We start from the raw sequence: 27,221 nt of genomic DNA, 5'->3' as shown, positions 1-27,221 counted from the left end.
ATGAAAATAAATTTAATGAGAATTGAAAGTGGGTGCTACATGTTTATTGACAAAAGCAAATTGTTTACGTTTCAGCCTTTGTTCTAAAGCATATGCAAAGACATAAAACTAAACTACGCTCATATAAAAGAGAAACAAACATCAAACATTGAGTAAATTCGCAATAAGTCAGCAAAAATCACATCTTCTGCACGCCTCTCCAACATTATCTACAGCGATTTCACAAAATGCAGTAAATGATCAACAGCTCAGCTATTGTCTTCAAAGCTTCCGCTGCTACTGAAGGACGAGCGGAACCTCATGGTGCTCATGGGATCAGAAACATACCCTGAGAAACACAAGAAGAAGACGAGAGTCAGGCTGTTGTGAGCTTCTTAAGTAATGGGCTACTTTTATTTTACACTGGTACATAAAATTACATGCATTTTTCTTTTTGAAATACTTCATATAGTACACATATAATAATCCACAGCTGAAACGCTTGCCTGTGGGTTAAAGGGCAAGCATCATAATTGAGAGCCAGAAACCTAAAAGCCTTGAAAGAATAAATACAGCTATATCTCAATAGGCCTTTCTATAATTTTCAAAGCAGCAATGTTAAAGACATTATAAAACATACTTTTTGGACACAAATTGACCTGTAGAGCCACATTTGTTTAAAATAGAAACACCATTACCACATGTTGATGATGATATAGCATGTCTAACTGCACAGTACATCCAAATGAACCACATGTAGCCCTATCTTCAAGTGGCGTTTAAGGTTCAAATGGCATGTAGGAAAGCTATCTACAGTCAAAATTAGAGTTTTCATTCTCTAATGTGAAAACCTCTCAAAAGCTACGTAACTGTACTGCAGTTAAACTCTGCCTAAGAAATAAAAGGATTATATTATTGCAGTACAGAGAAGTGAGACTTTTAGCTGCTTCCATTCACCTCTCCAGCATAACCTCCAGAAACTTTGCTATCACTACTTTCATTGAGGACCCTGCAGTTAGACTTTGTGTTGCAAATTGATACCCACGTTCAATGTTATTTACGTGCCATGTCGTCCCTTTTCCGAAAATTTTAGCTGCTGACTCATACTCACTTTCTTTTTACTTTTTTGCACTTTTTACCTTTTTTTTTTACTGATAACAAGGAAAATTATTTAATTATCGTAAGCTCTAATACACAAAATCAACCGAGAAGCAAAAGTTTAAAAAATGTATATATAAATATATATATAAATATATCTGTTCGTTATACTTTTTGCCCTACATGCAAAGGAAACACCTATAGATTGCATTTCATGTGTTGTGCAAACCAACCATTTCGATCAATGGGAGAGAACTGCATGTTCCTCCTGATCTCCTCCAGTGAAAGTCCACCAGAAGCTCTGCGGCGCTCACTGAAAATGACAAAATGACTAACCTCAGCTCTTTGTCTGTCAATCAGCTGCAAAACAATACACGTCCTGAAATAAAGACCGAGTAAAGAGGACAGATGAGATGGGGAAAGATGAGACATTCAGCATGTACTGCTTTCCTTTTCTGGGAGAACACAGTATACAATCCTCATGAAAGCTTTAAAAGATGTGACCGTGAAATGAAACTTCTTAGAAATAAAATTTCTTTTGTTATTTCAAAATCTAAAATATATTAAATCTACAAAAAGATCAAACTGACTGTGGCTGGCATTTGCACTGCTTTTGTGTACAAGTCAGTAACATGATAAATAATCTCACCTTTATTTACCGAGTTAATTACCGTTATCAGTTCCCCTTTTTTTGTGCATAGTTTTAAAACTGGGCATTCATTAAAACCTGATCTGATACTAAATGCCACACATATTTTCCTTTGCTTGTTGGTTTCATTTGTTTCCTCTTCGGTTACCAAGTAACTCCATTGTTCACTGCTGCATTACACAACTGAGCTAGTCACTAGGACAACAGTTTTACAACTGTTTAAACAGACTGAGGGGTTTTTTTCCCCCACAAACCACAAGTGTTCCAGACATTTTCTCCCTCGAGAATTTATTGTTTGTACATTTTCAAGGATTCACTTTGAAAGCCTCCTGCAGAAACTCGACCGTGAAAGCTTAGGGAGTATTTTGGTTGCTGATTTGCATTATGGACGTCTTTTATTTATGTAGAGATACTGAGAAAATATATTCTGAGTGCCCCTTGTGTTGCAAACCCCTTAATCTTTGGGTTGTCTAAGAAGGTCCTTGATCTGTTCTACCTCTGAGTCCAGAAGGCGTAGGCGCGGGTGTTGAGAGCGTACTCCAGCTCAAAACGAGAGCGCAGGGCGGCCACGTGACTTCGACCGGGTCCTCCTCGGCCCAGCAGACAGTCAGAGGAGGAAGAGGGCGAAAGTGAGCCACTGCTGTTGCTGGAGGCCGGAGACATCAACTGTGACACATCACGGAAGATTGCATTGCTTTAGTGGATCTCTGAATTGTACATGCCCTTTTTTATTTATAAATCTATGTTTTAGTGATGTAAAGATATGAAACCAGGATAAAATATCTCAGTGTTTTAGGACATGTGTCCTGTAAATTTTTATGCAAAAGAAAACAACAACAAAAAAAACAAAATCAATCTGCTTGGTAAATGTTAGAAAAAAGCATGTGCGCTGACCCTTAAACAAGTAATTTATTCAGTTTCAGCATTCGGTCCTGTTGTGTACACAGCTGCAATCTATTGTGAATCTGATTAACCTGAGGTTGCTCTGGCTGGATTTCCCTGCAATTTCCTCTCATCTCCATGACAAATTTGCTTTGGATATTCATAAGCATAAAATCTGTACGTTTTGTTGCTACACACCTCAATGTTGCTCAGACATTCCTCCAAGTTGGAAACCACTTCAGAGAATTCAGGCCTGTCCTGAAATAAGAGAGAAACAAACTGTATTTTTCTTTTTTTTCTCCTAGGGCATCAATCTTACCCCAAAGCAAAGACACAGGTGTGTGTGTGTGTGTGTGCTTGTCTTTCTGTTTTCATTATTAAATAAGTCCACCCACATGTGAAGCAAAGGTGAACTTTGGCTCTAAAAGTGATGCTTTAGATCTCCTCTCTCGGTGTAAAAGAACAAACACCGCCCCCTGGGACCTGCTAGGGTTATGCGCCCTGCGTGGTCGTCACAGCCTGTGTGTAGTTCAGCAAATAAAACCAAGGAAAATAAAGATAAACACTGGAACCATATTCATACAATCATATTTGACATGAATAAATGCGTTTCTAAGAGCAATTTTTCAATTTAACTGAAATTCAATAACCGTGTTCCCATACACTTGGGCTGTGACGTGGCATCTCAAAGGCAGGTAAACGGGTGATTTACTGGGCAACCTTAATTGGCACACAGGAAGAATATCTGTCACAAAGGGAAATACGGCGGTGGCACCATTCAGCCATGAAGTAATGCGTCTTAATGAGGCAAAGTGGAAAACTGTCCCAGATAATTACGAGCATCGCAGCACAGTGGGAGCCAGTCCCATTTGTTCCCTGATGTAAACACCGGGGTAATGCTGCATCATCTGGGGACAAGACTCTATCATTCGTAAAGCGCATAAAGGACCAGCTGACTCTGCATTGTTTTACCACAGCAAAAGAGATTAATGAAATTATTGTATTTCACTGTTTAATATAACGTGTACATGCTGAGCAGTGCCAAATATAGTAGATGGAAATTTGTTTTTGTACACTATTGGGGGGGGGAGAAGATGCCCATTCTTAATTCTGATAATTAAAGAGATAAACTCGGTGGAAAGTGAAATCAGAGAAAGTACTTCTGGGCAGGAGTTCCAGCCTCTCATGAGAAGAGCAGAGATGGGTTTGGGGATCGAGTAGCCAATCGGAGGCCGGATGTGATGGTAAGCCATGTCTGCAGCAGCAGCAGCTGAGGGTAAGAGGAATATTTGAGACTTAGGTGTGAAATCAAACAATTTCTGCTGACAAGTATTACAATGCATTTCTGCTGTAAACCTTTCAATGATGCAGGAATGTAACTGATTTGTTATTTTTTGTTAATTTCCACTTTCTATTGTGATTAAACACAAACATGGCACTTTGAACATGAGAAGTTATAAACAATGAACTTGGTAATAAATATGTAAGTTACCAATTTCATACCATAATAAATTAAATGTACCAGCTGTGCAGGAACTCTTATCAAATTGCATTGATAGCTAAGCATCAATGCAGATGCAGCACTTTTCACATTCACATTTGTACAAATCAATTAGTCTTCTACTCTCACATTGGTAGTAACGGCTGAAGAAAACAGAGAGAGGAATCTTCGACTGTTCTTCTTTGTATAATTTCTCTAGATCATCCAGGGTTCCAGGTTCTGGTTGATGTGCTGGTGGCATTTAATTGTTGATGGTAAAGACTTTGTGACCCACATCTCTGAAAGTCTTCACTCTGTGACTGTGTTGCAGCTCTCCCACATTGAGCTCTGGAGAATCAATCAATCAATCAATCAATCAATCAATCAATCAATCAATCAATCCATCCTCTTTACACCCTTGTCCCTTAGTGGGGTCAGGAGGGGTGCTGTTGCCTCCTATCTCCAGCTAACGTTCCGGGCGAGAGGCGGGGTTCACCCTGGACAGGTCGCCAGTCTGTCGCAAGGCAACAGATTTTTTTTTTTTCCCCATTTCTCACATTATATTCCTCTCTGTGCTGCAGCAAGATAATTATGAAAATCTGTGTCACATTATATTCATACCTCAAGGAAATAGAAACTGGAATACTAATAAAGGTTCCCAGGCAATTTGATCCACTTTGACTGATTTACATTTATTTCACTTATTTGTTAGCGTGTGAAAGAATGTGGATCTGGTAATTTTGTGAAATAAGTATTATAAACAATTTTTTTTCCTCCCACTGATTAAAAGTTGGATTTTTTATTTTTTATTTTTTTTGGGGGGGAGGGTTTCTTTATCAGGGCTTTCAGCGATAGTGGAGGGTGTCGTATACACTTTTTAAAATACATACTACCCTTTTTTTTAAATCAGAGTTTAGAACTCAGATCCTAAAACTACTTCACATAAAAACTATGCAACAAAAATGTATTTTCCTAAAGTTACGATATTGCTTAGAGGACAGAAAATTACCTGGTTTCAGGTGTGCAAAAGGGATTTCTCCAGTGAGCAGCTCCCACAGACAGAGGGCATAGCTGAACATGTCTGCCTTCACCGAGTAGCGGGTGCACTGGGTGAACACTTCAGGAGCCATCCACCGCAGGTTCTGCACACCCAGAGGACAGCGGGTAGAGCAATTCTGTAATCTCGTTTTGCAGCGTAGAGAAGAATATGGATGATGTGTTTTAAAACATCAAGTCAGGTCAAACGCATGCATCCGCACAGGTGAAATATGGGTCAATTACTGTGATAAACACAGAGTCCTAGTGAGGGCAAGTAGTTGGAGACAACAGGCGGCTCCCCAGAGACGCAACACACTTAACATCAAACTGCAGGCAAAGCACTCTGTAGCACTGAGTCAGCACATCCAGACAAATTCTGCATGATGGCACTTTTCTTTTTTAGCTGCCGGGTAATTGATGGTAGGTGCCAGCAGAATCTCTGGCTTGGGCTTCCACAAAATACACAGCACAGAGTTTTATTTCCGCTCAAAGTGGCTAGTTCTGTAGGAGAGCTATCCGGCAGGAGGGGAAGGAGAATTGGGATGAAAGGAGCAAATACCACTGACCCCTGGCTGCTTGGTCAGGTTATCTTCATCGACCGATTGTAAAAATCTTGATTCTGTAAAGGAGGAGACAGACGTTCAGAGGCAAAGCAAAGATCAATAACTCTGTTGTTCACACAAATCGGTATGATGTAAGTAGCTCTTTTTGTTATTTTTCTCGTAATACAAACGTATTTTTGGAAAGAGATTCATGTTACATGTTAAGCGGTGTAAAATATGTTTTCTTTCATTATTTATTAGACAAAGAAAAAGTTAAAACAGACAAGACGACTGTAAAAAAAAAACTAAGTACACCCATCATAGTTAGGTGGGGAAGTATCAGATGCTGCTGTTCAGGTGCACTAGTTAACCAGTCAAGAGGATGTTCTCTGCTGTTTTATTTGGTCATTCATCCACCTTTCTGACATCCACTGGGGATGTCCTAAATGGAAGATCTAAAACATCCATCCTGGATCCATTCATCTTTCTTTTGAAATTCAAAGAAAAGACAATCTGACCTCCGAAATCAGCCACCACCGCATGTCCATCCTCATAGAGCAGGATATTGTGACTGAAAGGAAGACATGCCATTCGTAACGTCAGCAGCCATTTTAGGACCAAAAATGGCAGCCCGCCACACGTGTCATTGGTGCGACACCAACCTGTTGAGGTCCCGGTGGATGATGGGCTGGGTGAGGTTGTGCAGGTACTCCATGCCCTTGGCCACGTCGATGGCAATGATGAGCTTAGACTGCAGGTCGATGAGCCTGTCCATTGACACATCATTAAAGCAGCAACCACTTAGTGCCGGATCAATGGCCTCTGCCAATCACACACAGCACTTTACACAGATCAATAGGACAGTCTATAAAGACAGCACCTGGCCACACAGTTAGCGGAACACTTCATCTGGATCAATGATGATCCCGGCTGAGGGGCAGAGTTTGGTGGACTGATGCGAACAAAAGGCTGATAATGTGACCCGAACCTGTCACCCGCATTGTACAAACATGTGCTTTATCCTGCAACACCAAATAATTACCGCCTGCAGTTTGACCTCTATTTACATCAAAATTACCGCCTGGTATACACTGATCTTTTACAAAATATAGATAAATTGGATTTATGACATCAATTTAACACGCTGAGCTTCTCCACGACTTCCATTTAGTTGGAAAAGATACATTTGTTTGTGTCAACACACAAATTGATTTAGGAATCAATGCAACATAATAGAACTGCTCCAGTTCACTTCTTACTCTGAAGAAGTCTGGTCCAGTATATAAAACGCAGTTTGCATCTAGTAACATGGAGATGGTTGCACAGAAAGAATAGAGACGTGATGATTGCTTGTACCAACACGACTGTAAAACAGAAGAATGCCCCAACACATTGTCCTTAAATGACAGGACTCTGAATTGTGCTGAAAGTCTGAGGTGAACAGGGAGAAAAGGAGTGGAGAGAGTACAGCGCCCTGCGGTGCTCCTGTACAGGTGGTTAGACACGCAGTCCTTCAGTCTCACAAACTGTGATCTGTTGGTCAGGTATTCATTGATCCAGGTGGTTGTCGAGGCTCTCCACCTGCGGCGTTTCTGACGTAATAAACCCGACTGAATTGCTTTAAATGAACTGTAGAAATCAAAGAAAGTGTTTTCCTCAAAGCACTTTGACAGATCTGTTTTTTAGTATTTCAGGTTCTTTTCCATCTATCATTCTATGACAAATGAGGGTAACCTTATAAATGGGAACTGAAGGTATGCTAATCAACAACGAATCATATTTAAATACCTTCTGTTTCTTTATGAAAATAGCTGAATATTATTAGAGGTCAGTTCTTCATAGTTGTTCTTATTCTGTGAACATTTGTGAAGTACAACTCATCGCTTAATTAACTTTTATTTATGATTTCGATTGATCACCGTTTAAAGTATTTGCATCTTCCTCTGAAGTTTTTACAGCTTGTATTTCTTTTTCATGCAGTTTTACTTTACTGTCAAGATGTAGCATTCCTTCAGGTTGTGACTATTTGTAGTTGTTTTACTGACCATGTTGACAAGGAATACTAATTAGTGGTTTTGTCAGATGTCAGATTATAAATCGGTGCACTGTGATATATGTTTGTGCATTGATGACGTGCATGTCCTCACCTCTTCTGCTCGTGCAGCAGGGAGAACAACGAGCCTCCGGAGACGTACTGGGTAACGATGGCGAACTGACTGGGGTCGTCCAGGCACGCCCCCACAAACTGGATGATACAGGGGTGGTTGAGGCGACAGAGGATGGAAACCTCTCTGCAGAACATGTCCACGTCAGACTTTGAGCAGTACGTGTTGGCTCTGTACCTGTTAAAAACAACACCAAAATGAAGAAGAAGAAGAAATCAAACTTCTCCTCACTTTCTGCTGGATACTAAGTCCCTTCTCCTGTCTGCGTGGGACGAAAAATACCGTTTTATGGCGACAATTTTGTTTCTGCATTTGCCTCTGTAGACTCTCCCAAAGGAGCCTGCGGATGTAACGCATATGCTCATCAATAGCATTATCAGATTTTCGAGCACATTAGCCGTCAGGAAAAACAAAGACGAGTGGACCTACCCGATCCGATAATTTCATTAAACTCCAGCTCAGACAGCTGAAGGTGGAAATGAGACGGAAGGCTGGCCCGGAGCACGAGCACTTCAGCTTTTTCTGGAAGAACAATACAAAGAAAAAAAAGACTCATTCACTCTAGTCGGAAGAAAATCCTTTATTTAAATTATCTGTCCCAGTTACAGGCTATCTAAAAACCTGACAATGATTTAGGATTTACTTAAACAAAATCTTATACCAAATAATCTTAGATTGGATTTTATCCTCATGGTTACAGCTCAGAAAGCCTGTTATCTGTCAATGTAAATATTAATAGATGTTAAAAGCTTAACCTTAGCGGAACTATTATAATTACTAATTTGACTATAATTTTAAGCAGTAAACAACCAGAGACTGATCTCTAATGCAGTAAAATAGGCAAAAGAGCCCTGCGGACAATAGTGAAGGGAGCTGGAAATTTCATTGGCTTATTCCAAACACCTGTTCGGGAGACACTGCTCTTTATACGCTGTGTCATATTTGCTGTTATTACACATGCTGCTTTAGTTAATTTTTTAATCTGAGTGCTTTTTTTAAAATCTATTTTTACTCTGGTGTGTTAACTTGTCCCATAGAAAAACAGTCTCATTTTGTTGTAAACCTTTTCTTTTAAGTGGGATTGACAACAGCGAATTTTACCCAGTATGATAATTCACAAGAAGCCTGTCTCATGCGTGTGTGTGTGTGCGCGCACATGTGTGTGTGTGTGTGTGTGTGTGTGTGTGTGTGTGTGTGTGTGTGTGTGTGTGTGTGTGTGTGTGTGTGTGTGTGTGTGTGTGTGTTAGCATCTGAGCCCATTCCCTTGGCAACAGACACGGTGTGTGCAGCCCTCTGAGATGACAGGGTGATGTGCTTCGTTCCAGCTCACTACCTTTAGTCATGCTTTTGATTTTTCCAAGCGGAGATGGCACTGAAACATAGGAGCCGTCTGGAAGAAAAATGTACAAAATCAGGCTTTTTTTGGGAGATTATTTTAGGATTGTATTACAGCTGACAATTAACAGGGTTAATTCTCACCCCCTCCTGGCTGGGAGTATTCATTACAAGGGGAATCATCTGGACGTTTGTAGTGTTTGAGTAAGGTGACGATGGCATCGTGACCTGGCAAACACAAAGAGAAGACCATCACTGGCTTTTAGTTGATCTTTATAGACATTTTGCAGAAAGGGTCCTAGAAAGGTTTTCATATTGCCTTGAACTGTTTCATATTCTCCCACTTTATGTTGATGTGCCTTAATGGGATTTAATGAGACAGACAAACCCAACCAGTCAAGGAAAAAAAAAAATTCTAAAAGTTGAAGCATCATGAATTCTTTTTAAAGCTTTTACAAACACACACCTTTTTCGTAAGCCCACATCAGGCAAGTCTGCTCGTCTTTCTCCCCGCTGGACCTGCTGGGATCACAGGCCACGAGGTTCATGTCGGCCCCGTTGTCCAGCAGAAACTGCACCAGGCGGATGTGGCCATGGAAGCAGGCGCTGTGGAGAGCTAAATGTGTGGATGTGAGTTTGGATTTTGTTGCTGAGGTAAAGAGAGTCACATCAGTTTGAACGCAACAGAGAGATCACCTGTGTGGCCATCTCTGCCCTGGTGGTTGATGCTCATGGCGTTCTGGCCCAGCAGGAATTTGACCATCTCCAGGTCTTTGCCGTAAGTGCATGCGCTGCGTTATAAAGCAGAAATTTATTACCACCTCACAGCTTGCTCAGCGGGCGATACATGAACCAGCTCTGCACCGTCTGTACCTGTGAAGTGGCGTCTCACTGAATATGTTCTCCTTTAAGAAGCTTTCCGTACCAGAAAGCTGTATCATCTCCTTCACCGCACTAAATTTGCCATTGTAGCAAGCCCTGGTTAAACACATTCACACAAAGAGATCGAGTCGACGACAGCAAACTGTTGCAAGACTCAGATCTGTGGAGCGTTTTCATTTACAGGTGCAGAGGCGTGTCCCCGTAGATGTTGACGGAATGAGGCTGAACTTCGCCACTCCCTTCGAGGAGAAAATGAACGATCTCATGGTGACCAAAGCGGGCGCAGAAGTGGAGAGGGACGTGTTCTTCGTTGTCTCGGGCATTCACTGGTTAACAGACAGCAAGCAGTGGGAGAAGCTCAACAACTGTCGCTTGCTTGAGCATGTTGCAAATGAGCCCCAAGTGGTTTGCTGAAGGATGAAATATGCTGGTCCAAACTGATTTTGCTGCACAGCACAGCTAAAAAAAAATAAATAAATGACTCTGACTTCTCGTGCTTAATTTGCAGATCAGTTTGGATTCTTTGGTCTCACCGTTAGCCTTGCTACCGTCTCCCACCAGCAGGTTTATGATGCCGAGAAAGCCCTTGGCTGCCGCCAGGTGCAGCGGCCGGTCCCCCACCTCACCGCCGGCGTCCACATCTGCCCCGAACTTTAGCAGTAGCTTTGCAACCTGGAGAGAAGGCAGAGTTCATACGGGGAAATCAGGAGAGCAAAAATATTTGTTTCAGTTCATGTTCTGCAAAGAAATGCGAGACGAAAACCTGCTCATGACCATAGTAGGAGGCGATGTGTAGCGGAGTGAAAAACACAGCATCCTGAATGTTGACGAAAGCTCCATGCTGGAGGAGGATGTCAGCAGCCTAAACGAGAACATCAACATGAGTTCATTCATACAGATATAAGGCAAATGGAGTTTACCAAGTTCTTCTAATGTCAAAACAAACCATGAACCAGAACAGGTTTTGCAAAATGCATTTAGTTTAGTAAAGTTTTCAGTAGATTGTGTGTTATTTAATTGATAAGGGAGGCTTTTCTGAGCTGCTACTACAAGGGGATGCAATTACATTTCTAATAGACTTAACATCGTGGAAGCCCAAAGAAAGTAACTGTGTTTGCAAAGACATTTAAAACCCATTGACACTGCTTTTACCTTTTCCACTCTCTCCTCCATTCTCTGAAAACCTAATGGCTGACTTTATTAGCAGTAAATGATGGGACTAGAAACAAATTCAACAACTCTTCTTAAGGCTTTTGGGTTTTTTTTAAATAATATTTTAGAGAATATTGAAAAATTCAAGATGTACAATTGAAATTCCCTATCTCAATATTATGAAATACTGAAGCTAAGTCAATAAAATTAGATAGTGAAGTCATAATTATGAGATAGTATCTTAGTATGATGAGACACAAGTTAGCCCCCCCCCCACCCCCCCCCATTAGAGTGGCTGAAAAGGGCTTCCATAGGGTTAGAGATATGCTGATGAGTCTGTCTTTCTTCCAGCTTGCAGAATTGTGTTACTGGCTTCAGAGAACGCAACAAACTATGGCACCTGAGTTATAACGGAGAGGGATAGATGTAGGATAGTGACTCTTCGTCTCACCTCATGATGCCCAGCCAGTGTAGCAACATGCAGAGCAGTGAGGGCCCCGTATCCCACCTGCTGCACGTCTGACCCCCCGTGCAGGAGTTCAGTCACCAGCTCCGCATTGTCCTGCAGCACAGAAAACACACCAAGAAGTAGCACATGTCTTGTGCTCCTAAGGTTATCATCAAATATATCCACTTTGAAGCAGCTGTCACATCTTTTTTTTTAAGCACTTAAGCTCCATCATGTGGTAAGCCTTTAAAAAAAGTTTTCAAATTCATAAACATAAGGCAGAGGGCACAAGTTGCCTCACCTTGTAAGCAGCCAGGTGGAGGGCAGTGAAGCCATTCCTGGTGAGTCTAGAAGGACGCAGGCCTTTGAGTATCAGGGTACGCATGTGAGCTTTATTTCCTGGGTACACGGGAAACTAATTAATCGATACTTTAGTCAATAAAATCTCACAGAACGGAGTAAAGAAATTTAATCAACCCTTCTCCGCGCTTCATTTCTCCACCTGTCTTTAATTTTTGCTGCAGACAACAGAACGGTCGACTGCACACAATAAGGTCAATGGGCGCCACAGTAATCCTTCCATCCACTGTCACATTTTGCAGAGGCGTTATTAATAGACTCCAGCAGGCATGCATACCTCCACACACGCAGCAGAGATGCAGCAGCGACAGCCCCTTCTCCGTTCGGTAGTTCACGTTCACCTTCTGGAAAGCCTCGTCGGAGCTGCGTCGCAGACAACCACAGTCCCAAAATCATAACTCAACAGAGCGCGAAGCGGGACTGACATCCAACAAAGTTGCAGATTTTTATTTATTTTTTTTGTCAGATTCACTTTTATTTTTGTGTGAAAGGATGGGGATGTTGAGTCACCTGAAAGCAAGGTGGAGGTCTGCCAGAGCGCTTTCTGGAAGCTGGAAGTCGTCGTCCAGCTTCTCGATGATCACAGAGTACGACTCGCCCACTTTCTTCTTCCACTCATCTTCACAGCACATTTGTCACAAACACGATCATCTTTTCACGTCACTTTCGTAACACAGGTGAAGCGACGTGCTTACAACTTTAAATAAGAGATTGTGCCAACAGTGGAACACACGTAAAAGGCTTCTGCAGCTCCTCTGTGTTTCTCCGGTAAACAGTGAGATGAGAGCTCAGAATAAAACACAAGCGGAGCAAGTCCTGTACATCCAAAGATTACATTTTTAAAAAAAAAAAAGGCCTTACCTGTGCATGTCTGAGATGGTCTGGATTTGTAGTTTCCCATTGAACTGGTCTTTTCTTAAAAGTGCCGTGTAGTTTTTTTTCTTTTCTTTTTTTGTGAACTACAGTGAGAGAAGAACACAATCTCACACTCTGGCACAATTGCCCCGGTCCAGATAAAGACGGATCATAGCTGGGTGCTAAAAATAAACACTTCTGAGAGGAAGGCCTCACAACTATGACAACCGATCTCCCTTCACTCTGTTCGTCTATGGACTGTATTTAACAAAGCATGTGATCGGTGAGTAGTAGCGCCAAAAACAGCATGACAAACAGGGGAGAAGGACACAGGACAAAATGCGTGACAGAAAAATTAGGATTGAATTCATTTTTATTATAGGTTTGAATTTCTAACAGCATTACGACTTGCTTCTACTGAAATGCTCACAGAATAACATCGACTGCAGTGTGTAATGAAGCAGCTAGTGGGGGTGTACTATGATAATTTAGAAAATATCTCACAAAAATGCCCTTTCTGTGCTGTTTGATAATAACAGCAATTTTGGCATTTCAAAAAGGGGGGAAAATTAACAGAACGTTTCAAACAGGTTGGCAAATGTTCCAGCAGCACCAGATAGTGCAATAGTAGTAATGTGTTATGACCATTAAAATTCATGATGGCAAAGCGAAAGTATCCTCAACCAAATTTGTTTGTCACAATTCCAATTGTGAACTGTTCCAATTTAATGAATGTAAACCCACACATAAAAGTATGAAACAAAACATGATTCACATTGTGGTTTTATGGAAACTGTTTTAAAAGGAAAAAAAAGTTACAAAATGTCAAAACATTCACTTTCACCAACAAAGCGAAACGTTCTAAATGAATTCAATGTCTGTAGCGACGGTTGTTTACATGCCAAGTTGGATATTGATGTCATGATGTAGCCTCCTCTTGAGCTTCAGCATTTCCTCCAGGTTCTTGCGCTGTAAACAGTCCTGCATCGACATCAGAGCTGCGTCTCTGGGAGGGGGGCTTGTGGAGCCACTCAGGATGGCCTGCAGCATTCTGAGAGACGCCGAGAAGGAGCTCTGCTGCTCGGAGCAAACAGGAAACAAGCAAGCGTTCCACAAACTGCAGCTCGACGCGTCTCCTGAGAATCTGAGGCGTTCGTTCTCCATCCCCCAGTGGGACAGGCACTTTGCAAGGTCCAGTCCAAAAAGCTTTAGTTCCTCCAAATATGTAGGAGAAGCCACGCTTTGCTTTAAATTGTCCTCGATACCAAAGAAGACGGTAACAAAACTGATTTGTTTCTGGTGGGTAACGCATAACGTGTGCATGAAAGCCCCAGCTGGCACACAGAGGCCTGGACTGACCCAGCAGCTGCTGATGATGGACCCCCCACCCACGGACACCCCTGTTTCCAGTCTGGAGTACTCCACCACTGACCCAGCCTCCACAGAGCAACTGGGATCAAGGACACTGTACATGATGCAGCAACCAGAGAAGTTTTCATTGGCATTTACGCTGAAGGCAGATGACAGGAGATCCAGCTCGCCCCTGAACGCCTCGTCCTCCGTCAGGTGGAAGAGGTACTCTGAGGTGGTCCCGATGTGATAAAACTTAGAGTTGTTGAGGAGAATGACATTGAGGGGCGTTCCTTTAAGTAGATGGAAGATCTTTTGTCGGATTTCAACCAGACCGCTCTCCTCTTTGGTGACATTAGCCGTGTTTTTGGTGTACTCCATTGTGGCTTTCGGCCCCAGAGCTTGAAGAAAGTCCCCGTATGCGTCGATCTCACAGTTCAACGGACCCAACTCATTCAGCAGGTTCAGAAGTGACTTGGCAGTCTTAAAGTCCATATAATAGGTGCTGTCTGTGTAGACAAACTCAATGTCAGACATGGAGAACAGGCCATTCTGATTCGTGCAAACAGCTCCACTGTCCCGCATCTTATCGATGCTTGGCTTGTGCAGAAAACACAGGCAGGAGGCATTCTCCATTTCCGGATACGAGGAACGTTCACGCGGCTCCAACACAAACACGCCATGGGTGGTTCCCACAGAGAGTGGGGAGGGGTGGGCTAAAGCTGTAAAGCCTGGTTTATCAAAGCTGACTCTCTCCTCCTCTGGTATGCTGTAGAGCTCGATGTCGTCTGCACAGGTCACCAAGAAGCCAGGCTTCATTTGTGATGGGAAATCCACATACATGGCCAGTTTGAGCTCCAGCATCTGGTAGATGGGGTTCCCCAGCGGTAAAGGCATGAAGATCTTTCCCAGAGCGCTGGCACTGGGCATTCGCTGGCTGAAGCCACCTGAAGGTACAACATGTGGAAGTGGCAAATGTTGGTGGGTGTTTTTCTTTATTTTAATACAATTCTACATTTATTAAAAATATATTTTGTATTATTTTCTTTCAATAGAGAATATATTCAGTGTTTAGTTTTGTAATTCCTAAACAGTTTCATCTTTCCCTTAGGGTGGAAGTGGATACGTTTCCACCGTTATGGAGGAAGCTGACGGACAAAAAAAAAAAAAAAAAAAAAAAAGAGAAAAGACAAGAAAAGATAAACTGTGATATAGGAACAGAAATTGTGCGTACAATGGAGTTGTTTGCAAAAACAAGGTTTGAACTATCCACTATTAAAAAAACATAACTGTGAATAAATTGTACTGTACTGTTGTGATTAAAACTAATTTTCCTTCTTCATCTGTCACTGCAAGCTTTGGCAACTGTGCTACAGCCACCTACAAATATGGGCAAATAGCAAAGTGAGACTCTATTCATTTGGCCAATTATATGATTGGCAAATCTGAATAAAGACACACATTAATGTTGCAATGACAAATGACAACATATTTGATATATTGCACATCTCTAGTTCAATCTTGTCTTTGTTAATTAGCTTTCTTATTATTAATAATAAATCACTTAAAAGTGGTTCTAAGAATCCCCCAAACCACAGAATTTGTATGGTTATCCAACTCCAATAAAACTGATCTAACTGAATGGGACCTTTCACACAATTAAATCCTTTTCTAAGAGCACTTAGAATCCTAAAAACATGTTTGTAATAATCCTGATAATATCTCAATGTATCTTTCAAAACTTCAGGAAAAAAAAATACTATTTTTCCCTTCTTTTTTAAAAGAAATTTTTAAACCTATCATATCCTTCAAGAAAGGTGTACACAAAAAATCTCTACAACCAAACCAACACATTCTGCATGATATTTTAGTTAGAAAAATATAGGTAACCTGCGTGGATCAGGAGGACTCTCATGTTGCTCAGAGCTTTTCCATAGATGTCATTCAGGTGCTGAAGAGCATACAGAGTGGAGCCTCCATTTCCTGCAAAACAACACCACTTTAAACATTACAGAACAGAAGCGAAAAGAGTGCAACAAAATAACGCAGACAGCGGTTTACTGACCTATTTTGCACCCAGGAGGATCCGAGAAGACCTTGTACTGAACTCCGACGGGAAGCTCTTTCCTCTCAACCTTCTCTCTGATCTGCAGCTCGTAAGCTTCCCTCTGGCTCCCGTCCACAGCAGTCACAGCCACGACATCCCAAAACTCACCCGGTAAAACCTCTCGACCTTCAGGAAAGCCAACATGTTACTTCTACTGAGCTCCAGTCGAAGTAAGATGAATGAAAAATTAAGCTCACCACGCAGCGAGTTCAGTCTCCTGAGCTTTTCTCTTGTTGCGGTTTGTAGTTTCCTGCTGCAGGCCTGGCTCATGTTGGCGCTTCTACTGTAAATTAAATACAGTCAGTAGAGAGCCGAATATGTTGTTTTTAGTTTGAACTCACGGGACTTTATTCTGTTTATGTCAGTTCTGTTTTTCCGGGTTTGATCACGTGGTCAGGTGTGATCACGTGGTCAGTTGTGTTTACAGCGCATGCGTGCGTCCAATCCGCCGCCAAAATAATAAAATATATATAAAATATATTATATATATATATATATATATATATATATATATATATATATATATATATATATATATATATATATATATATATATATATTTTTTTTTTTTTTTTTTTTTTTTTTTTTTTTTTTGGCTGCAGTTATTCCCAGCTCATGCTAACTATAGAAAAGGAAAATAAATTTATTAAAAAAATCTTTGTAATTGAAATAGTTTTATTTCCCGACTTTTGCATCTTGAACTCTGTAGTTTTCAAAAGTCTTTACAAATGGCATTGGCTGTTTTTTTCCCCTTGTTTACTGCCACTTCTTGTCCCTGATCATGATAGAATGCATAAAAATGACCTGTCAAATTAGCAAAATACCTAAAGATCTGACTTAAAGTAGACTTTTTAATAACCCATCTGTTTTGTGTTGCCCCAAAGCTGGTTTATCTCATAAGCTTTAGAGCTTTTTAATAAGGCCTGAGTGTTTCATAGGTCAAGATCAAGCAAAAATGTATTTCTCTTAAAATTAGTGTAATAATAAAACACAAACAAGCCAAAAGGGGGGAAAAGCCACTGCTTGTCTCTTTAGAAATTAAAGAATAAAAATTATGGAAATCTCAAAACTTAAAAAAGTAACAAGCTCTTTGGTACAGAATTGCTTATTTCTTGTCTGACATGAAAGGAAAAGACAGAACCCCAAAACTATAATAAAATTTTTAGCTTCAAATTACCAGTCACAGTACAATTTTTCTGCCCTCAGCATTTGCTGTGATCCTGACCACTGCCTTTAGTATTAATGTTGTTAGGCTGGTTTTCCTGGCTCCCAATTTACCGACACAAAGTGGACTCCATCCCTAATTTCAGCAAATTAGCTCCCTCCAACAACAAACACAATAATGAGTGAATCCACTTTGCTCTGGGTGCAGCCTTTGTAAACTGATTTGCACTTTTAGCTGTATTGATTAGGAATAAACATCATTTTAGCTTGGTGCACACTATTTGGATGATACCAAGGTTTCCAGCTAAAATTCCTTAATTGCTTGAAATAATATTAGATCAAATGAAGACTGAAAAAAACTAGATGATTTAAAATAACTTTGTTAGTTTTTTGACATGTGCATGCTGTTTAATGTAATAAGCTTGCTCCTGTCTTTAACTTTGTTCAGGATAAGTGTGTGAAAACAGAAATGAGTAATGGAGAAAAAATGCTTTTGTTTGCCTAATGCACCATTTTAAAGTTTAATTGAAAAATTTATTTCTCTGTTTCTGACCAACAATAGGTAAATGGCCTGTTTAGTCCAGAGGAAAGTGTTAGTTGTAAAACATGAGTTCAAAATGCAGAAATATAATGATGTGATCCTGCAGGAGTGGTGTGCTGATTCTGGGCAGATTTAGTTCCTGTAATCATTAAGAGGATTGGATTTGGCTGTGTTCACACTGTACTGAGAATTACACCCATTTTTTATGAAGGTGGATTTGCATTAGACAAAAAACTAGTTCATATTCCTCTCCTGGACCTGTGAAACTGTATCAGAAGCTTTTATATAAAAAGGTTTAAGAAAGTTAGGAATGCAAAGTTAAAGGGTGGCGCACATGAAAAGTTTCAGAGAATATAATCAACAGCGTTAAAAGATTTATTGTTTAAAGCAATTCAACACATTTTATCCTCAAAGCTTATGTCTATACAATAAAATCAGTTCAAGTGAAATTCTACAAAATTATACATTGTTGTCTCAAATGAAAACAGCAAAGTTATACGCCAAAACCACATGTAAACTTCCTATCGTTGAAGTCAAGTATATTAACATACAAAGTGACAAAGTAGTTACACTTGACCTTATCTAAAAAAGAAAAATTCTTTACAGTGTCAAGTCACAGTGAAACAACCATCTGACAACACGACTGGACTGGTATGAACTGATGGCTCACAAAATATAAATAATATATCTAGAAATCTGAATTGCACATTTTTCAAAAAATAATGCTTAGAAACAAAAACTACAGAAGCATAAACTCATTTGTGCGCTTCTGTTTTGAACTTGTCTATGCAAAGTACAAACTAGCAGACCTTCATAATCTCAGAATGGCTTTTAAGCCCAGCACCGCCAAAGCAGTGTGAAATCAGGATTAGAGCTGTGAAACAATGCTACTCTGTCCTGATAATGCCCCGACTTTGCTTATGGGAGAGGGGTTTTAAATCAAAATGAAGAAGGCGGCAGAGCACCCAGGCTGTCTTTGTTGGCTTCCAGGAACTGGCTGCAAGCGGAAAACGTGCTGTAGAAGCTGGAGGAGAGGCCAGCCACGTCTGTCGAGATGTAGGGGAGGACACCTGGTGTGGCCTGGTTGTAGTAGGTGAACTGAAACAAAAAATGGATGATCAATTTCGATACCTGCAACAATGCACTGTAAGCATTAGAGCTTGTGCCACAGACATTGGGCTAACCTTGGTGACTGAACTGGACTCCTCCCAGATTGTGAAGCCAGCACAGAGCACCTCTCCTCTTGAGAAATCTTCTGTAGGCGGGTGATTGGGCAAAGTGACAGAACGCAGAGCGATCAGGTACGGGTCCCTGAGAGAGACAAAATGGAATTCTATGAAGGAGTTATATATGGAGCAAAAAAAAAAAAAAAAAAGGTTAAATTCTATGGAGGTACAAAAGAGCCAGAATTCAACAAAAAAAGTTATTACTCAAATGAGTCGACAAACCGCTGTCCAACAAAACCCAGTAATTGTTTAAATTATTTAAACATTTGGTGCACTGCAGCAGACGAACCATTTAAAAATGAATTGACAAAATGCTATCAAAATTATACTTTGCACTTTATATTTTGCATGGAATTTGACCTGTTTATATCAATACACATTGAAGAAAAAATGTGAAATAGTAAAAATAGCAATAACATTCTTTAGAAACTGAAATGTGAGAAATATGATCTAAAATGCTAAATAAAATGAATCCACCATTTAATTGATTTTAACATTTATAATTCACAAACAGCAATCCAGGGCAGTTTTTCTCAACCGTGGGCCAAATTGTGGTATAAATACCAGCCAACCTTATGAAATCATTTTCGAGCTGGAAAAAGAGAACATGTTATTTTGCGGCACCTGGAATCACAAGGCTTCCTTCTAGATGCGAGCAAGATAAAGTCTTTCCCTTTGCCCCCTTTGCTGACAGAAGGAGTAACCACGCGATAAAGAGTGTCATCCTCATCTGCCTGGTTGATCACCTCACACTCCCTGTGGTTGAAACATTGACAAAAAAATTTAATTAGAAACATATTAAAAGTTTTCAGGCTTTTGAGTACTCGACAGTAATGTCACAAGTAAGCGTTCATCTGGAAGTTAGTGCTTTCTTAATGAAAAATCCTGTGCAAAAGCCGTAAATCTCCGCTGCTGGTGGCTGAGATAAGACAGATACTGGAACAATCTAAACTTCATCTGCTGTATTTACAGCACCATGTTGGAAATGTGTGTGTTACTGACTCATAATGCCGGTCCCATTCTTTCCTCCTCCTCAGGTCCGACAACAGGTGGAACACCTGCCCTGCTGGGACGCTGACGTACATCTCCACCTTGACACAAAGCATGTGGTTTTCCTCCAATGTGTATAGTCTCACCTGTCAACATGTATAGACAGAAGTTGTTCAAGGTATCAACATGTACAGAGCCAGTGAGACATTTACATAGACTCCAAGCATGCCTTTTTAGTTTTGGGCTTTTAATGATGCCCCTTGACCATTCTTTTCTTTTCCCAGGGTAAAATGACTTGATAATACATTACTTCAGTGTATTTTTTTGGGGCGGGGGGTCAGACTTATTCAAAGACGTGGTAGAATAAATATGTATGTTTTATAGCAACAAGCAATTTTGCATTTAAAATATATAATTCATATTATCAACATTTTGCTGTATCTGACCATCTCCTACTTCTAAATAATACAATGCAGAATGAAAGTTGTAAAGCTAATCCCAGCCTGGCTAACTATACACTGACCTTATTTTTCTCTGAAGTTAAGACCCAGTTGTTCCGGGTATCCATGAGCTTCAGGGCTGATACATTGTTGTAGCTCAGGTACATCTGAAAAACCAAACGGTTGAGTGAACTCCTGAGCTTGAGCACCAAGTCTGGTGGGCTTTCCTCGCTTCTCTAAGATACCTGGTTACTTGGATCCCAGGGCACAGACAGAGGCACTTGGGTTTGCTTGCAAGAGATGATATATTTCCTGTAAACATTAAGGCACAAAATCAAAGACCAAATCTGACCAGCACCAACACTTTTTTGGTTGAGTCCAACACGTTTGGTTACCAAATTGAAGAAACACAGATTATGCTGGAAGCAGAGTGTTTAACAGCTGAACAATGAGCTTTTCATTCTTAGCAAACTCTCCACCAAAGTCTGCTCAGCTGTGATACGCAGCCGAGCCAAGTAATTTTCTAATGAAAAATACTGCAAACAAGGAGCTTTGTCACGCCATATTCACAAAACACTATGGCTGCACCATGATCTTTACAGAGAACTGGTGCTGCATAAGCAAACTGAATTGATTTGAAGATAATATGCATATCAAGAGTTTAAGATTCAGTAAACTAAGATCTACCTCAAACCAAATTCACACTATACAGCAAATCCTAACAATGACTACAGTCTCATTATACCAAACATCAACTGAGCACAATTGTAATAAGGTGTGTATTTGTTTTGTTGCACATGTTGCAATAATTAGCACACACACCAACTGAACTTCTTTGCATTTTGTCACATATCAAAAGACCGACTTTGGACATCTCTGATTTAGATCAAAGCATATTCATGAGTTAGAACGTCCTAGTCAAAGTCCAAACTTAAGCTGTGGAAAGGCTTGAAATCGGATGTTCAAAGTTGCTTTCCATTCAATCCAACTGAGCTATTTAGCAAAGAAAAATAGGCAAGCATTTTCAACCTCTTAGATTTGGGAAGCTGGTAGATATACTTCAAAGACTTGGAGCTGTGATTGAAGCAACACATTGTTTTGTACAGTATTGAGTCAGAAGCTGAATGCAAATGTTAATTACCCATTTAAGAATTGTATCTATAAGAAAAAATGCTTGAACACAATGCAACCTTTCCCTTCGATTTCATAAAAACACAGTGCAGTGTGTTGGTCTATCCAGGTTATAATACAAAGATAGGTTGAAGTTTATGGTTGTAACATGAGAAAATGTGAACATTCAATTCAAGGCTCTATAAATGTGACATACCTGTCAAGGCGAATCTTCTTTCTTGCAATAGCTTCTTTATAACGTCTTCTTCCATCCTTTAAAACACATGAAACCCCAATTTAATCCAGACAAGCGAATGCTGATTACGAATGCAGAGCAAGGTCTCCAAATGATATTAATAAACGTTGTTAACGTACCACAGGCTCGGGTCGTAGGTGCGGCAGCGTGCGGGGCTTCCTGTCGCTGTCCAGCACCTCAAAGGTCATAAAGGCACTGTTGATATGGCGCAGAGGTTCTCCACCCTGATAGGCCTCTGCACAAACTCCCACCTCCATGCTACACAGCATCAGTAATAAAATTATTTTATTTTATTTTTTTAGAGCTGCAAACACACTAAGCGTACATAAGTGCAGATTGAAATCAGAGGCACTGCACATGGACAGTGCTGACATCACTCAGTTGATTCAGGCATTGTTTACTGAAATCTGTCAGGTAATGTGGAGACGCACCTGTGTTTGAAGGCGTTGTTAACAATAGCTTTCAGCACCAGCCGGTCGCCAATGTGTGACGGCCCACGAAAATGGAACATGTCTATGGTCCTCAGGGTCGGGTGGGCGTTACACAATCGGCTGGATCAAGACAGAAAAGAGAGAAGATATGGATGTGTATTTGTGCTATAAAGCACAGATACACATCAAATCCACATCCACTCATGTGTTTAAAGACATGAATGTGTTAAGTACAATATTAAAATTGGGGAAATGTAGCATAGCAATAGCAGCATGGATCTCTAAAGATCTCAGAAAAACAAAGTGGTGATGCTCACAGGTCTCAAAAATAACACTTTAGCTAGATTTACATAAAACAGTCACACCGAATGTTTCTTTTCTTTGCTCCTCACAAATCATAACATGGTGGTAACCTTTTTTAAACTTAAATATATATTTTTCAAAACTCCAGTCATACAGATAACAAAACATACTTTATAGAGTATGTATGTACAAGAGTATATACACCCCTTTTGTATCAAACCAAAACCCCAAACCTCAATGCATTTCTTTGGAATTTTTTTTGATAGATAAATGACAGAATGCCCCATTATTGTAAGGTATAAAGGAAATTATTCATGTCTTTTACATTTTTTCAAATAAAAATATAAAAGCGTGGAGTGCTTATGTATTTAAGAATCACACTTTGTTGCAGTTACAGCTGTAGGCCTCTAGAGGGTATTTCTCTAGCAGCTTGGTAGGCTTGATTGCAAAATAATTTGGATTCAGAAAGAATGGCTGCAAAGCATCTCTGAACATCACGTCTTGCCTCAGGTTCCCAACTCTGTTTTCTTATGTATTCATGCATTCATCCCAATACATGAATATATTTTGATCAAAACCACTTCATTGTAGATCTGATTGTATGTTTACAGCTATGTTCCTGTTGTAAGGTGTTCAGTGTCAGACTAAAGCCTTCATCAGCCTCTAACAGGTTTCCTTCCAGATTCGCCTCCCTCTGATCAACTTCGCTCATCCTCCTATACATAATCCCCACAGCATGATGCTGCCAGCGGCGGTGCGTTCAAAAAGTTTACTTTTGTACTCATCTCTATCTGGTTCTTTGACCTTCATGATTTGGGGTTAAAATATAAAAGAATGTTAAATATTTTGAATATTTTTGCAAGCCTCTCTAAAAGTGAAGCTCTTGAAAAGAAAAAGAAAAAAATAACTGCATACCTTGCTGCAATTGTAGCCACATTCTCCATCCAGGCCATGATCTGGCCTCCAAAAGTGCTGACTTGATGGTTGGCATGGGGTGGAAGCACCAGCTCCACGCTCTCCACCCGCGTCTTCTCAGATGGCACGGCGTCGTCATACTCCTGACATTCCCCTGACGAAAGACCAAAAAGAAAAGGCTGTAATCTTTCTGACGTTAGATGGCGATCTGTTCTAAAAGACCTTGTGTCCTTACCCAGCTGAGCTGTGCTGCTGCTCAGCAGGTCTGTGATAATCTCAGCATGGATGAGTCGCATCCTCCGCCGCTCTGCTGCCAGGCTGTACTCCATCTGCTCCATTTGTGTATAAGGAATCACCTGCTTGAGCTGTACCTGTGCGCACAGAGAACCAAAGCGGCCAGGAGAAGATAAGCGAGCTCCGCCAAAGTGCCAGTGTGCTCCAGATTGTTTCAGTCCCCGCTCCGTTACCTTTCCAGCTTCGGTTCGTCTGGAAACAAACGTGGCAAAGGCACGACAAACTTTCCACTGCCTGTCAGAGTAAAGATCTTCACAAGTCACCAGTATGCCCACCTGAAATTCACATGTTTACTACATTTTTATGTACGAATACGGCTGCTCAACTCAAGTATGATTCACTTTAGTGAAACACCGGAGAGAGGTCCACTAACCTCCATGCTGGACGTGAAGGCTCTGTTGACTTTGGCAATAATACTGACAACTTGTCCAACTCTGAAAGAGACAAAGATGGACCCTTCTTTACTATCAACATGATTATACTCAACACAGCATATTCCCTCTTTACCCTCAGATATTATTTTAAGTCAACAGTAAGAAAACTAACTCTAAATGTGGGACGTTTGTCGTCATTGCTAAATATTACGGGAGTGCAGGATGAACACATTTGATTTCAATTATTTGAAATCAAATAATTGAAATCAACAACTCCAAGCATCTTTCAAAGGGTAGTTTGGTAGATTAATCCTAAACGAACGACACAAGCTGATCATTTTGTGTGTTGATAATACCTTACCCTATTGTGTGTTCGAAGTGGATGTCATCGACCGATGCAGTGACACAGGAGCAGCCTGCATGTCTCTCGGCTGGGAAAGGAGAGATTACACTAAAATTAAGAATATTTTTTACTAGCTTTACTCATTCACTTACACCAGCAGCAGAACTTTTCAATTTCACCGAATTTCATTTTATGGTCTATCAAAACTCACTGATGTATGGGAAGATAACAGATGGCTTGCTATCGCACTTGGATAATAGAATTTATTATCTGTGAAGGTTTGTAGAAAAATAGGTACAACAAATACCATAAATGCATGAAAAAATATATAAATGAATTTATGAAATGACTTCAGACTTGTATAACGCTTTTCAGGACCCAGGAAGACACTTTACAATGAAATCAGCTTGTAGTCACAGCTGCCCTGCCCTTCTATATTGTGTCATTGATCCTTCTGACCACCACCAGCAGGCAAGGTGGGTGAAGTGTCTTGCCCCCAATCATTTCTCATTCCTCACCTGACAAACAGGCTGTGGAGTCCATCCACTTCAGCAGCTGTCCCACACTCAGCTCCCCGCAATGATTGGCGTGGCAGGGCAGCACGATTTGACTCATCTGCACCTCAGTGGGGTTTCTATAAACTTCCCCGGTCTCTTGGATAAGTTGGGGGTCCAGCATGATGTCTGCATCTTTCCCCTCTGATGTCATAACTCACAACTACACAGACAGGAAAAGACAAAATAAATAACAAACATGTTTTTTACACGTAACATAAAAAAAAAAAAAACGTGTGTCATTTTCTGCCCCATGTTTCCTGTTGCAGTGTGTTAATAAAATATATAAAAAAAGATAGAGAAGTTAAAGGAGTATGATTAAGTACTGTATTAAGAGTTTAAATGACAAAAGTAAAACTATCTACATTATAAGTGATGCAAACATACACAACATGTTCATAAGTTGAGTAAACAACATAAAAGTGAGAAGTCAGAAGTTAGACGTTTTACTGTGGTCTCTTGCCACATCTGAGAATCACACATTCCTCAACCAACTCAGGGCTTTCCATAATCTTCAGGTAATCTGCAAATACGTTTCACTAAATCCGCAACTTTTCTAACCCTACACTAAATCTGACCTGAGCTCGCTCTGAATTTCTATGTAATTACAACTAACGACACTCAGGATGCAACAGTACACACAGACTTGCTTTTTATTGCAGGCTGGGGCACGTCCTTTTTAGTGTAACAGACAAACTATTTCAAGACGAGCAGATAAATGGGGCATTCAGGGAAGGCATTTGCTGGGATACTTCTAAACAGGGTCACACACACACACACACAGACACAGTCACCTGTTTCCACTGCGTCGGCAATTCTGGATTAATTCCCACATAAATAACATTCACTACAAACTTATAACGGCGCTTCTTCAACTATATATGCTCGTATTTCTAAATTAACACTAAACATGTCGGATTTATAATAAGAAAAACACATGAAAGAGCTTACTCGATGTATTAAATTCAGATGAAGTCCAATGAGAGCCAGCGGAGGTGTTGTTAGAGCACATCGAACCGAGCCGTGGATCTTTTTCTTGGTCGCACAATCCTCCAAAAGAGAGCCGCTGAGCACGCAAACAAGCCGCTTGAGTTTAATGAAGAAGTTTGGCCACTGGAGGGAGGGGGAGAGGCAGGGACACCACCCCCCTACAGAGCTTACAGTGTGAACTCTTTTTTTTTTTTTTTTTTTTTTTTAAGGTGGAACTGGAGTCCAAACGCCATGCTCTAACAGAGGCAGGTGACGTTAACTCATTTAAAAGTATCAAAAGTGATCTTTTAAGTATTCCTCCGGGACTTAACTTTAAATACTAAATTCACATGTAGCTCAAACTTCGAGTCTATATTACATTTGCAACTGTGATGCAATTTGCACATTATCCCGCAATGGAAACAGCACAGACAACAAATCTGCATTTTAAATATGATGCTGGCAACATGTTGGAAAACAAGATGGGGGTGGAGGCTCGCCTCCCACTGGGTTGCATCAGTTTCCAGCACTGCTTGGAAGAGTTTTGGAGTTGAAGGGACCAGATGGAAATAAAGTCTTTACCCTCATTGTTAACTAAAAAAAAGAGCTAAATATCTCATCTTCTTTTCAATTTCAGCAACAATAGATGATGGAAATGTCTGATACTGCTTGAGAATAGTGGCTGGTTGTTGGCAATATGTTCCCTATTTCCCCCTCTGGAATTGTCTTTCTAAATTTAGCAACACTTTGCCTAAAATGCCTGAATGACTGCAGATGTTGCTGCAAAACCCTTTGCTCAGCAATTATCATTCCCTCACTCCTGCACCTCAGATTATAATGGATGATAATCTTTCCTGTGATAGCAGACATTCTCTTTGAACATATGGTCTAAAAGCATATGTAAAATTTAGATTTTTTCTTCTTTGTTTTGCACAAACCCAAAATGTGGAATTCTCTTTGGATCTTGAAAAATACAAAAAGGGAAGGAA

At 40.5% G+C, this 27,221-nt stretch overlaps 3 protein-coding genes and 1 long non-coding RNA gene across 5 annotated transcripts; 1 reads left to right on the top strand and 3 right to left on the bottom strand.

The window, feature by feature from the left end:
• Positions 1–29: 29 nt before the first annotated feature.
• tnni3k (TNNI3 interacting kinase) lies at positions 30–13,145 on the bottom strand. Its single transcript, XM_088004940.1, has 25 exons — positions 12,872–13,145; positions 12,521–12,629; positions 12,288–12,373; positions 11,952–12,049; positions 11,654–11,764; positions 10,814–10,912; positions 10,584–10,722; positions 10,232–10,376; positions 10,042–10,146; positions 9,865–9,959; positions 9,635–9,784; positions 9,313–9,396; positions 9,167–9,223; positions 8,263–8,355; positions 8,116–8,173; positions 7,816–8,010; positions 6,331–6,435; positions 6,187–6,239; positions 5,693–5,745; positions 5,098–5,230; positions 3,769–3,878; positions 2,807–2,866; positions 2,223–2,392; positions 1,311–1,390; positions 30–328 (listed from the first exon to the last, which is right to left on the bottom strand). Exons 1-25 carry the CDS (start codon positions 12,909–12,911, stop codon positions 249–251), a joined length of 2,508 nt encoding a protein of 835 aa, XP_087861066.1. The 5' UTR covers positions 12,912–13,145; the 3' UTR covers positions 30–248.
• Positions 13,070–15,515, top strand: LOC148159933 (uncharacterized). The gene is made up of 3 exons (XR_015762672.1): positions 13,070–13,148; positions 14,991–15,196; positions 15,327–15,515. It is a non-coding gene; the product is annotated as an uncharacterized LOC148159933 (long non-coding RNA).
• fpgt (fucose-1-phosphate guanylyltransferase) lies at positions 13,221–16,757 on the bottom strand. Its single transcript, XM_015000478.2, has 4 exons — positions 16,520–16,757; positions 16,281–16,448; positions 16,106–16,198; positions 13,221–15,162 (listed from the first exon to the last, which is right to left on the bottom strand). Exons 1-4 carry the CDS (start codon positions 16,590–16,592, stop codon positions 13,760–13,762), a joined length of 1,737 nt encoding a protein of 578 aa, XP_014855964.2. The 5' UTR covers positions 16,593–16,757; the 3' UTR covers positions 13,221–13,759.
• Positions 16,758–18,381: 1,624 nt separating this feature from the next.
• acot11b (acyl-CoA thioesterase 11b) lies at positions 18,382–26,811 on the bottom strand. Of its 2 annotated transcripts, XM_015000467.2 has the most exons (16): positions 26,215–26,809; positions 25,228–25,426; positions 24,728–24,797; positions 24,366–24,426; positions 24,166–24,267; positions 23,934–24,069; positions 23,699–23,852; positions 22,481–22,600; positions 22,169–22,307; positions 22,011–22,066; positions 20,929–20,995; positions 20,767–20,850; positions 20,256–20,389; positions 19,878–20,009; positions 19,212–19,338; positions 18,382–19,125 (listed from the first exon to the last, which is right to left on the bottom strand). In XM_015000467.2, exons 2-16 carry the CDS (start codon positions 25,415–25,417, stop codon positions 18,967–18,969), a joined length of 1,731 nt encoding a protein of 576 aa, XP_014855953.2. In that variant the 5' UTR covers positions 25,418–25,426; positions 26,215–26,809; the 3' UTR covers positions 18,382–18,966. The 2 variants fall into 2 exon arrangements, with proteins under 2 accessions (XP_014855953.2, XP_014855951.2); XM_015000465.2 differs by having other exon boundaries at positions 23,699–24,069; positions 26,215–26,811.
• Between the last annotated feature and the right edge of the window lie 410 nt (positions 26,812–27,221).

The sequence above is a fragment of the Poecilia mexicana genome, unplaced genomic scaffold (genome assembly GCF_051168715.1).
Source record: "Poecilia mexicana isolate PSO_F unplaced genomic scaffold, ASM5116871v1 scaffold_4, whole genome shotgun sequence".
NCBI lineage: Eukaryota > Metazoa > Chordata > Actinopteri > Cyprinodontiformes > Poeciliidae > Poecilia > Poecilia mexicana.
This window is presented reverse-complemented; position numbering and strand designations above follow the sequence as displayed.